We start from the raw sequence: 13154 nt of genomic DNA, 5'->3' as shown, positions 1-13154 counted from the left end.
GGAAGCACCTCATAGTAAGGACCCAAACAAGGTTAGCAAAGTCTTTATGTGGTAGCCATGGCTCTGTGTCACTATAATGAATGATGAAAAGCTCTTTTTGTTGTCTGTGAGGCGACGGAAGGCAGCCAGCTGTAATCATGTGGAATTCCTTTAAGATGAAAATAGAGGAGATTCACAGGGGAGATAAAGGGAAATCCAGAGAAGGACCCACAACAAGATGTGATCCGACCAAAGTCCCCCTGGGAGGCTTGATAGCACGGTGTGCTGATGTGATGTGGTGCCAGTCTCTCCAGGGAGCAGAGGGGCAGTGAAGGTCTGGAGTGCATACAGACTCACTGTCTACTTTGAACTGTGGGTGAGTGGAGAGCCATTAGTGTGGTCAGACCCTCTCGTTTTAAGTGTGTATGTGTTTTGCTGTGTGTCAGTGAGGTAGAAGACAAATGGCCAAATTCACTCATCACATCAGCTGCCCCTGTGGGAGTACTGACAGCAGGAGACGAGAGGGGGACAGAAGAGAGCTGGTCTCTGGTTTCTTGGCCTTTCCTCTTTTCTCTCGTTCCCTGCCTCCCGTCCTGTATGTGTCCTCTCAAATAGACGGGCTCTTATCTCAGTGGCAGAGGAAGTGGATAGGAGGGAGTCTCTGGCCACTTTGACCCAATTAGTTAGGCTAATTAAGAGGTTCTGTGGCCTCTGGGTCAGAGCTCAAAAACACCAAGAAACAGGCGACCTCTGACACCACTTTGTTTCAAGAATATACAAGACACTCTAGAGCCATTTTCTTTATTATTCATACTGAATAAATTGGGGGAAAAGAAAAAAAATCACTAAATGTCTTTTTTTATTGCACTAGTCTTTACTATCATGATTGGCAAAGAAAATACAGGCAAAGCTGCAGTAAATGAATTGCAGCAGTAAATGTCATTCATGTAACAGCTGCTTGTCATAGCCATATTTGCATGCAGATGTTCATGGACTAAGCGTTCCTCCACAGCACTGCAGTTTTACTCTGATCCAGATGTGAGAGCTGGCACTGGCACTCTAATCTGCTCTTTCAAAGCATTTTCGAAATATGAAGGACTCTGGCAGCCCAGGAGACTAACCTTGACCGTGAGGGCTCATTGAATGTGCATGATATCACTCCGCGTGGCCTTTAGCCAGCATCCATGGCTGCACGACACATTTTATGTTGCAAGAAAAGCAGTGCTAAAATAGTGGAGCAAAGGGTACCAAGCAGTGGCGTCCAATAGGGGGGAAAGGGGCTTGTGAAACATGCAGTGGAATATTTCTCCACTTTGTCAATTAGGGAGAATAAATTTAAGTTGGATTTCCCAGGAAAGAAGCCAGAAGTGATGGGATCCTCCTACATGTATGAGTCATACTGTTTGTGTGTTTGTATAGGAGTATGTCTTTGCTACATCATTTATAATTTGACCTGCTCATTCTTCACTTTGCCGTGGATCCATTGTGCAAAACAGGGCTTGTGGGCACTCTGTCAACATACTGAAACATGAATCCACTCTTAAGACAACCTCACACGCTTCCTCGTGTTCTTCTAAACCACTTTACTTGATTTTGACTCAACTGGAGCCTCTTTGTTAAGACTAGTAGTGTCTACCTCACCTGTCATACAAACAGGATATTTCTTTGTCCGACCTATTTGTTTATTGGTTGCTTATCTCCGTATACTTCCCGAGGCCAGGCAACACGAACATGATCTGGAGGAAGGAAGTAGTACCCTTCAAGAACTCTTTGACACCTCATTATCTTTTTATCCCTGAAGAGAAGACAAACAGGAAAAAAGGAACACCCAAAGTCCAGGAACTAATGTAGCCAACAACCACTCAATGGAGTAAAACAATGATTCCTTTTCCAGAAAGAAAATGCTCCGATTGCCTCCAAAAAATGGGCAGAGAAACAACAATACTGAATAGTTTAAGAGCAAACAATATGTCCCAACAAACAGGTTAAAGGAAAAAGAGAGTGTAGTTGCATTGCACAGATAACAGGCAGGATTGTGCAAATAACCTTCTATGAAGTAAAAAGCTCCTTTTTTTCTTTCATTTCTAACTCTGCATTATGTCAGTGAGAAACAGCTCCAGCTTTGAGCCTGAAAACACAGCACATCTTCTGATCAAACCTCATGGTTGAACAGAAGAAATTTGACATAAAGGGAGGGAGAAGGCAGAAGAAAATTGTTTGTTTCAGAGAGTGGATGAACTGATTTGCAGCATCAAGGCCCCGTGGAGAAGGATTTCTTTTGAATTGCAAAGCTAGAAAAGAGCATAAAACTTCTTTGGCGCTAATGAAGCCCAGAGTGTAAATATCAGTCATAAGACTTACCTTCGAGGTCAAATTCGATGGCGTGGCAGTCAGTTTGGCTGGAGCTCCATGGACAGTAGAATACAGACCCTCCCTCTGTAACGTTGAACTGCTTTGTTCTAGCCTTGGGGGCTCCAACCAGCACACTTGCACTGCAAAGAAAAGACAGACAGGGTGGGTGACTAACAGATAACCAAGCATTTTTAAACGTACATTTTTTTAATCAAACCACGGTTTGTAGCTCAAAAGTCATTTCACACATATGCTACACCCTTTTTTAATCAATCAGAGGTGCATGTGAGAGTGCAAATGTACCACACAGATACAATGTTTCTATTATTTGAAGTTGCACCGATATGAGAACAGCATGGGTACTTTGCTTTAGGTTAAGGTGTCAAATCTAAAGTAAAGAGAATATTTCCAACACAGCTAAATGCCAGCCATCTCCTGCTGTGAGCTACATGTGAGAAAGGAAAACTTTCGGACACTGTCCCAACCTAATTTTTTCCAACATTTTTGGGAGTTCATGTGTGAAAACATCTCCAGCCTGACTTCAATTAAAAACTGCATTCCAGACCTCCCACCTGAACAGCTTTAAGCATGATCCGGCGCACGTTTTTTTAAACATCCTAACAGGTTGCAGCACTGTTTTACATAATCCCCTACAACCACTGCAAGCTGCAGCAATGTTGACAGGCACATTCACTCCCTTTGTTTACAGTAAGACACATACAAGGGGAAACAATTGCATGGTCACACACGCTCCCCTGTGGGCCAGATTCACAAGGAAAACAAAAAAGCAGACAGGCTAAGTAGAGTCACTCTCTTGTTTCTACAGCTGTGATACTAAACATCAGTGTCCTTGGAGCTACACTGTACAACTACAGAAAGGCAAGTCACCCGTGAAGAGGCGCAACCAGTAGACACGGAAAGAATAGTGAGGTTATAGGTGAGTTCCAAACAGAAATAAAAGAATAAAAGCAGTAAGGGGGTGCTATGTAAATTGAGACAATCAAGCCTTAGGCAAGATTTGGGGGGGGGGGGGGGGCTAGATAATGTGCCTAAGGGTTTAGCCATTACCTCATTCCTGAGCCACTTGACCTGACAAGCATCACAGACGTATTTGGGATTGATGTGGGTAGAGGAGGTATGGGACCAATGAGACCAGACAGTGTCCAGGGAGCTTAAAAACAGGAAGAATACACCCTTTCCTGCCCTAGATCTACCAATAGTGCATGAAGGTTTACATTGGGGCTAAACTTAGTATCATGGCCCGAAGGGTAACTACTCAGTAGGGTCCAGAAAAAGACAGGAGAATCAGTATGAGTCAAACAGCAGTTAAACGGTGGAATATTCCAAGGATGGTGTAATCCACTGTAATTAATCCTCCTGGAACATGACTGTAGATGCTAAGATGCAGAAAACCACAGAGAAAAAACCTCTAACAGCGGTGGGGCAGGGTCTACTGATGGTCAGCACAAAGCTTTGAAATCCTCTCAGCATCTATGGTTATGAAAACACATATGTGGGAGAACAAAGAGAAGGTCACGGTCGCACTGTTACTGTAGCCTGTACCTCATAAGAATGTGCAATGCCAGTTCCAAATCCAGAGCAGAAACTCCCGTTGGAAGAGAAACAAAGAAGCAAACCAATTCAATTTGGAGAGGAAGAACCTGTGTCCCCCCACCCTTTTATTTTTGATTGTATATGCAGACTCAGGGATATCCCAGTAAAGCAGCAAAGACCTGCATGTTCGGTATTGTAAATCACAGCAGGATTTCCTAGTTATGAATTCTCACAATAAGACAGATGGAGAGCTTGCTTTTGCTATCTTTAAATTCAGATCTGAGTTTAGAAGTAGCAGAAGTTTCTCACCAGCAGACCACACACTTCATGTGTGCCTCTTACAAGTCCTCCAAACCTATGCGAGAAAAGTTCATTGAGCACAGTTTCCTTTGTTTCAGCCAAATGCTCTCGGACAACCAGGATGAGCAAATGATTTTTTGGCAAAATAATTTAAGAATTAATCTGCAAGCACATGCATGCAATAAATGACACAGCTGGAGGAACATGTACACAATAACAAGGCAGAGGAAACAAAGCTCCAGCATCTTTTGTTGAATCAGATCTGAACAGAGTCCAGCCACAGTTGGCCATGGCAGCTTTTCAAAGAGAGGAGAGAGAAAAAAAATCAGGAAATAACCAAACAAGCACATCATGCTTTAATCAGCAAGCTGGCAGTTGAAGGCAGTTTTTTTGACTACTTTACACTGATACATGCAGATGTGCAAAGACGCGCGCACACACAAAGTTCTGCACTGTAAAGCAGGAAGAATTAGCATTTAATGGGTCTTTATCTTTGGATGATCTGTCAACTTCTCGTTGGCATTTCCCCACCCTTATCTTATAGCTGCATGCTCAAAAGAAAGAGCTTTTGCATAATTAGCATTTAATGAGGCTCAAACGTCAGTCTGCTGAGTGCGACTCATCAAATTCCTTGGTAAAAGTAGGGGCATGAAAAGACACGTAATTAGAGACAGGCACAAGATTTCTCAGCTGTTCAGGACAGAGATACTCCTGAGATGGGCTGTATTAATGCTTCAATGGCTAAAGTGGAGACTAGGCAAATAATTCCTGTAGTGCTGTGAGAACAGCAGTACAGTATCCATCTGACAGGCAATAAAAAGGTCAAATGTGATCATCTCAAACCGATCGGTCTGCTCATTTGGTCATGCTGCTATGAACAAATGGCAAGCCAATTTCACAGCACACAAAGAGATTTGAGCAATGTTTTAATGGGAAAGTCAGGGCAGATGAAAAGCATTAGCGGCTTCTTCATGTCCCACCAACTGCCTTACAGCAGCCACTAATGATGCGCACCACCCAGCTGACAATTAAGCATTAATTAAACTAGTTTAAACGATTTAGGCTGCAAGTAAGGAATGTGTAAACAACAGCTTCACTGTAACCAAGTACTGGGTTTGTCTCATTAGAAGGTCAGAAATCAGGGGACATTCGACAAAAAAAACATTTCACCACGCCATAATTGCCAGACTGCAACCACTATTTTATGTGGGGTTGAGAAATTAAGGGTGATACAGAGTGCTGGAACTTGCTGATGTGACACAACAGTGCGTAGCCGTAACTAATACGCTTTATGATGAGGTTACAGAGGGAAGTTGTCAGCAGTCAAATTCCTCTGTTACCCCCCTCCTGTTCAGCACAGCATTTTTTTCCCCCATTCCACATTTAATTGTCTTCCACCCAGCTGCAAGGCTGATGTCACTTGAACACTATTAAAAAAAAAAGAAAAAAAAGATTTAAGCTCGAAAAGGGAAAAATTACAATCACATTTTAAGCCTCCAGTGCCGGCTGCAGTCACCATCTGCAGTCATAAACACGGCTCAACAACTGCTACGGTTCTTGTGCACAAAGAGGGCCAGAGAAAAGAACCAGCAGCCCTTGAACCTTAGCAACACCTAAGTAAAACACGTGTGCCCCAGAGTTTGCACTAACCTATTGGGATATGGTTAAACACTGGAGTGGTTCCATATCAGAAAAAGGATCTCATATGCAGTGATCTGATCTAAGCCAGAGACAGCTCATGACCTTCGCTGCTCTCATTCCTTCAGTGAAAAAAAGAGATTTAAACGTCCCTCTCATGAACAGTTTGAATGAAACCTGGATCAGCGGGAGCAGAGACAAAATTTCGAAATCAAGTTCAAATGTGGAACACGTATAAGAAAAGCTGAATGATTTCCAACTGTAGCGTGACTGACACTTGAGAAGTGAGATCAGCTGAATGACAGAAATGAGAGGCAGTAGTGTCTGATGATTTATTGCAGATCACATGGACCCATACAAATAGGATAGTACTCTCAAAGTCAAGGCCAGACAGAAGCTGTTTGAGTCCTTACAGCTGCCATATGGACGTTCGTCTAGTCACACACACACCACATACACACATGTTGTCAGTGCTGCTGTCCAGGAGCCTGAATATGATGAGAGTAGCAGTGTTTGGTTGGCGCGTGCTGACTACAGTGAGTCTACTACGCTGAGCAGAGGCCACCTTTTTCTTAACAGTCAGATGTTACTGTAAGTTGCAGGACGGGGAAAAGATCTATATGTAGCTCTACAAGCCTAGAGCAAGTTATGTCCTTTTTTTTTAACAATTTACAGACATTTCCAGATCCCAGCACTGACTTGAAAAGAAGTCATTAAGATCTGAAAAAGCACCCACCAGCGATGATAAGATAAACAGCCCAGTCTCTCAAGGATCTGATCCCATATCACAGCAAAACCATTTCCTCTGTATCCTCAGAAGGATAATATAGCTGGGCAACAGGTGGCCTGGAAATTGAGGCACTGCTAGCTAAGGTAGCCAAATAATGTTGTTTATTGTCACACAGGCAAAATGTGTGCGCATCCAAGCAGATGTCACAACCAGAAATAACAGCTAAGGCTTCAATACTTTATGCTATTCAGCAGCTGACTCTCTTCACAGCTCTCAACCAGGAGCTGTTACGCAGATCAGCAACTTGACAACAAGTTCATTCAGCGATCATTGCCTTTCCTTCCAACTTTTCAACAAGCAGCAATCAGTTTGAACTCACTAGAGTGAATGTGGGGAAAGCATCAGCTGTTTTGTTAAAACCGTCGATGTGTCAAGTTGTTTCACAAGTGGCAAGCAAGACATTTAAAACACCCAGCTACTAAGAAAAACATCCAAAATGACTCAGATTTTCATCTTTGCATTTGCTCATACCAAACTGTTGCCCATCCCCAACCACGATCACAGTCTCTTCCTCTTTCACAGTCCTCTGCAGGGATTTTACTGCTGCTGGTTCACACCTCTCCACAATGGCCACATCAGGGGGTCTAATGCTCTCACCTCAGAATAGAGAAGCTGTTGTATTAAACATGGGGGATTGCAGCTGTTGGAGCACTTTGCCTCTCCAGCCCTCTGACCCCTGCTGCAGCCACACATGCATATACAGAAGCTCACATTCATAGGCAAGAAAGGCTAAATGTTACCTAAATATTCCTAAATAATAAAACTGATTCCAATTTGAATTTCACAAGAGGACAATGGCGTCATGTGCTTATTGCCATGTAAAGGACAGCCCTTATCAGATTACTATAGAAGTGAGTCATTTCATGATTCAAGGTAAAACAAACCAGGCTTGCTGGCAGTGAGACATTAAATCTGAAGTATCAGTCCGGCCAGCCCTGATCAGTGGCTAGCTCCATTCCAAAACCAAAGTAAACCTGACATCCTCGGGATATTGCTAATAGAATAGACATTACAGTGGGGTCCAGTGGCCCTTTAAAGCCATCATCACCATCCACGTTGACATCTGTTTCCACTGCAACACACAGAGACTCAGTATAAAAAAGTATCTTTAACTAAAAGAAAAACAGCAAAACTTAGAAAGAGACTACAGTGTAACCTCACTAACTATTCCCGCCTGACTTCACAAAAACCTGCATGAATATTTCCCACCTACTGGCCAGTAGGTGAAAACAACATTTGACAACAGAAGATTAAAGCTGCTTTTTAAGGCTAATAAATTAAAAAAAAAGAAAGAAATGAGTCACAGTGAAAGCTCCTCCAGTGGAAAATGGTAAACAAATTCTGCCATTAGACAAAGGGCCCCTTTGTCTGCACGTAACAACGAGAACCTGGATGAAGAAAAGCTTGGCAACCCAAATATACAAGCTGTGCTGTGCTGCAGCTCAAACACTTACTGGTTTGATTTAGAACCAGGTCTATAGAACAGGACACCAATGAAAACAATAACAGAAATAAGACTGATCATATATGGAGAGCGACCCCTGCATAGGCACAGAAAAAACACTGCTGCATTAGCAGCCAGTCCAGTGTCAATATTAGTTTAACTCTAACACTGTTTGAGAGATTAAACTGTAGGAGAGTTACCAACATGGACTGGCTGACCTTGCCATGTGTTTGTCACGGCCAAACCAGGACAGGCACAGGGCTAAGCTAATCCATATCACCAAACACATCACTGAAACACATCAACCTGTCTCTTCTGCTCATACACTCCAGGCAAGGTATGTTATTGTTTACAGCTCCTGATCTTTAACCTTTTCTATCTCGGTATGATCCACTCCCTTATCCATGCCAGACACCAGAGAAAGTGAAAGAGCAGTCAGTTAGTGGTTGTGATTAAGTGGTTGAGGAAAGAGTAGGCCCTCCAAAGTCCATGTAGAGGAGGGTACACAAGGGGACTGATGTACACAGAAAACAGCATGCTGTGAAATGTCCATCTTCACTCAACATGGAGAAACATGCTCACACAACAGGGAACCATATATCCTCTTGCTCTTCCTGCCCTGTTCTGACAAAAGCTGTCACACATAGTTCTATCCTCAGGCGTCCTTCCATGGGGGGCCATCCACAAATGTCTAAATTTAACTTTATTATGTCATGCCAAAGGGCATGGCAGACCCACATATATAAACTAGCTGTCAAGGATCATCAAACTGGGTGAAAGCAGCCCACTTCTTTGTTGACTTGACAGCAGCTTTATTGATAGGAGAAAGTCTCAGTCTCTGAATCCACATCTGCAATCTGCATGGATGAAAAGCAGCAATAATTTTACCTAAAGGTTGGAGCCAGGCTCACAGCAGTTCATCCTGACAAGAAGAATCTCTTTGTGCAACCCTCAACTGACCTCACAGTGGTTCCAGATACTCCCCCACATCTTATGGCTCCAAAAATTGTGGACGATGATGATGTGATGGCAAAACAAGAGATAATAGGAACTCATTTCATGTCACTGCTGATAATGTTTGATGTGTACACTTCTAAGAAAGTGTGGATGAAATGTGGCAGATGAATGTGGTTTGCAGATAAAGCGATGAGTAATGGTTTTAAATGTGCTCTCTCAGACTTTCGTTTTATTTGATGTCTGCCTTTTGAACACAGATCACCAGGAGGAAAATTACAGGGCAGTGTGTTTTAGGAAACTACATTTAAGCAATATCCTTGTCCTGGACATATAAACCATTGTCTCACGTCCGCTTCCAAGAGCAGAGCGACTCAACTGTAAAAAAGTTCAGATTAAGTCATCGGTAAGATGACGTCTACAGTGTCTGATACTTAATGAGACTAGGAGTTATGATGGGGAGAGAGGCTAGACAGTGGGGGAAGGTTTAGGCGATGGGTGAATTAAAAAGCCTGCAGAATGACATCAGCATAGGAGGAAATAAGGAGGGGAAAGCCGGAGAGGGGGAGAGGGTTCTGTGCATGCAAGCTTCACATTCTAAATCATACAGCTCTCCTAAAACCCCTGCTTCCCAGGCAGGGAAATAAAAACCAATAGCAGAAGGAGTTTAAAGAGACAGTCAGGGCCATAGAAGAGGAGGAAATCTGTTCATGTCTGAGAGTCTGCCGTCCAGGGAAGTGGGGAGGAGAAACAGGGAAACTAAAGCTGATGCTCGCGGCCCACTCGGCACAAAGCCCGTTCTCAAATCGTTGCATGCTGGCTGCTTGAACAGTGGTCTGAGAAACTGTTCAGCAGACACATCGTCAGCCAGAGAGTGTGATTACATTGGAGTGAAGTCCTGACTCCAGCTGTATAACCTTTTGTTAATGATTACTGCAATTACAGGTTTGAGTGGACTCACCAAAATATAGTGAATGGTCAGCAACACAAAAAACAAACACAAATGCAGAACTGTCAGGAACTAATGTAATCTATGTCTTATCTTTTCCTGCATTCCAGCTGGTAGAAAGACTATATGATCCTGGGACAGAGCATCCCCCACCCCACCCCTTATTTATATTCCCCACAGAATACTGGAGTATAAGTCCTGGTCACAGCCATGCCTGCCAAAGTTTTACTTCCAAAAGTGACTGATGCCAAAAACCCCTCGGGAAGAATACTGAGACGGTCACTGCATGCTAAGAGTCACTGGGATCACATCCCAGATGAACCAGGAAGCATCAAAATCAGCCACAGCATTTAATACCGAGATTTGATCGCTAAAGGTTGCAGTGAGGTAGCATGTTCTGGGGTTTCGAGGCAAGGGCGGATTAAAAGGTCATCTTAATTTTGTAATTTGGTGGGACAATGAGATTAAGCTTTGAGGAAGATTTCCGAATGTTCCGATCTTTGATCTTCATCTCAAAGTCTTTTATATTGGAGTTATGTGGGCTTTATTTCAGAAAACACTTACAACAAAAAATCTAATTTTCTGGATAAATTCAATTGCAGTAAGTTGTAGGCAGACTGACCGTGTGCGCGCTGTGCGCAAGGCATGCGTCCAGGAAGCACAATATACACACAAAACCCCGATTTTCCGAGCCAAAACAACATCCCACAAATGAAATGTGTTTCCTATTGGAAACTTCTGACTTTAACGGGTGAGCTGTAGATGGCTGAAGTTTGGCCAGAAGTTCCGAAATACTTCAATGAACACTGCAATCTGTGCGCAATATTTGCGTACAACTGGGAAACTTGAATTGCCCAGATAAACCTCAAATGTTTCAGACCTTATACGGAAACTATGTTATATTTTAACGATCTGCAGTTACATTTTCTGTTTTCTATATTAAGCACACTTACCTGCCAGAATAAGACAAATAAAAGTCAACTGCATATCCGAAGTAGCTCCCATTGGGTCCGCTGTAAACAGCTGGGTTCTCCACATCCAAGTTGAAAGCCTTGCAGGCAGGCTTAGAAAGAGTCAGTAATAGCCCGATAATACAAAGGAATGAGCGTGCGAGAAAGGCTACTATCCCCGGCGTCTTTGTGAGAAATCTCACCAAGCCCATTTTTGACAATAAATTAATCCACTAAAGTTAGTTTTGAATGGCGAAATTGGCCAAATGTTTTGCTTTCTAGTCCGTAGATCAAGCCTGTAAACAGTGGGGAGTAAAACTACAGTTGCATCCCTGTAACTCTAAGCGGCCAATATCTCATTAATGGTCCGTCAGCTCCTCTCGGCGTCCCCGCTCTTCTTGCGGCTTCTTTCTCTCTGCCCCTCTTCAGGCGCACGCCTTCTCTGCTCACCTAATCAGGATACATACAGCAGGGAGTTCCCAGACCCATAACAGAGTTTAGAAGAGGAGGAGTTTGTGATTCCCTAAAAAAACGAAGAGAGAGAGGGGAGAAGAAAAAAAAAACTTCGAAGAGGGATCTTCTAATCCACTAACCCATATGTTTACTAATGTGATAGAAATGCTTTTATCACTCACACTAAGACTGTTAACAATGGACCTTAAAGCCTCTTTCTGATTTTATCTCACACTTATCGTGACCCTTTGAGACCAAATTTGTTGGCAGAGGTAGGCTGCTAGGTGATTGAAAGGTCAGTGAAACGTCACTTCACGCTTTTTTTAAAACTATAAATATAACTGCTTCGCTTTCCAAATGCAAGACTCCCATGTGCCTTTTCCCCTTCCCTTATGACCTATTTGCATAAATCTGTACTAATTATACGTCCATCAGCCACTCTTGGATCTCAATGTGTGATCCATATGTATTTCTATCTAATTACAGTGTGGATCTGATTTGGGCATATGATGTCTTCTGGGGAGCTTAAGGGGGGGTGTGGGAAGATTATGTATTTCTGTCTGAGTCACACGAGAGAGGAGCAAGGAAAGTGGTTAGGCTGTGAAAAGCATCTACTCACTGCAATGAGACCTTTAATAAACCAATCCAGGCCGACTGGAATTAGTGACTGTTGGTTTAGCTGATTCATCTGAGGCCTCAGGGATTGAACACAGGGGCCAAATTTGGCTGTGTGGCAGTAGCAACATGAACTCTCTGTCAAGTGCTGCTCATATTTATAACTCTTCTAAGTGCTCTGACACACAGAGCAGAAACTGATGGGAGTAATCCAGAGGGTCGGGGGGGGGGGGCAGTTCACAGCTGTCGGGGGTGCTCGATGGTTCAAAGCCTTAATCCCAGAGAGGTCTCATTCTCTTACTCTGTTTTTAAGTCCCTAAGATGAGAGTGCTGGTTCATTTTGAGCCAAAGCACAAGGTGTGGTTAATAGACAAACGAGCTGTACCGATAAAAAACATTTGTTGTTGAAAGTTTTCAGCTGAGGTCATGGTCTGTTATTCAGAAACCCCAACACACGATGGCTCTCAAATAACAAGATAGTGCATCTTCCAAAGGTGCACTGCTGTTTTATAATGATGCTTCTGGATGTTCTGAAATCTGAAGCAATTGGAGGTAGTCATGGTGGTGCAATCAGAGTCCTATGACCTCATGCATGAGGTTAGACACAGGGTATAATAGTATCAGCAAATGATAATCAGCTCTTAGTCATCACGAGCTTCTTTTTTGTCTACTTACTGACAGCCATAGGTTTCGTGCTATCTGTGCACACACATTTATCTGTGTGACCTGTTAAAGCATCAGAGTATTGGTTACATTTTCCTTTGAAGTAATTCCTCCTCTACTTCTTTTCATGCATACCTGCATGTACGCCATCAAGCAGGAACAAGCCAGTGCACAAAGCGTGCTCCGTTATTAAGTATGTTCTGTGCCTAAAACCAGAGTCTCTTTTGCTTTCGGTGATGTGTAATTGGGTCTGGCTAACTGAACAGTATTTTCCATCTTGTCTTTTCGGTTGAAAAGGGGGTGTGGTTTTATTCCAATGCCTGGACTTTGACATCATCACTCAGCCTCTATGGCAACAGATTTGAAGTGCTGCAAAACACTTATAGCACACTTCACAGGACTCAACACAGCTGGTCAACTATTTTAAATATAGAACTGACATATTGGCACTGTGGTATAGCCTATGCAGTACGTACGTGTATGCGAACCCATGCATACACACGTATAGTGTCT

The 13154-nt window shown here is 43.1% G+C and overlaps 1 protein-coding gene across 1 annotated transcript in view; it reads right to left on the bottom strand.

Annotated features, from left to right (window-relative positions):
* The window catches only part of itga5 (integrin, alpha 5 (fibronectin receptor, alpha polypeptide)), a 31320-nt gene extending 19967 nt beyond the window's left edge, over positions 1-11353 (bottom strand). Inside the window, exons 1-2 of the mRNA XM_005749009.1 lie at positions 10914-11353; positions 2341-2471 (exon numbers count right to left, since the gene is read on the bottom strand). Coding sequence (XP_005749066.1) covers positions 2341-2471; positions 10914-11122 — 340 coding nt within the window. The 5' untranslated portion in view covers positions 11123-11353. The remainder of the gene's footprint in view (positions 1-2340; positions 2472-10913) is intronic.
* Positions 11354-13154: the final 1801 nt, after the last annotated feature.

This window comes from Pundamilia nyererei, unplaced genomic scaffold (assembly GCF_000239375.1).
Source record: "Pundamilia nyererei isolate P.nyererei 1_Seehausen unplaced genomic scaffold, PunNye1.0 scaffold00235, whole genome shotgun sequence".
NCBI classification, from domain to species: domain Eukaryota; kingdom Metazoa; phylum Chordata; class Actinopteri; order Cichliformes; family Cichlidae; genus Pundamilia; species Pundamilia nyererei.
The sequence above is the reverse complement of the archived record's forward strand: the minus strand, read 5'-3'. Positions and strand labels throughout refer to the sequence as shown.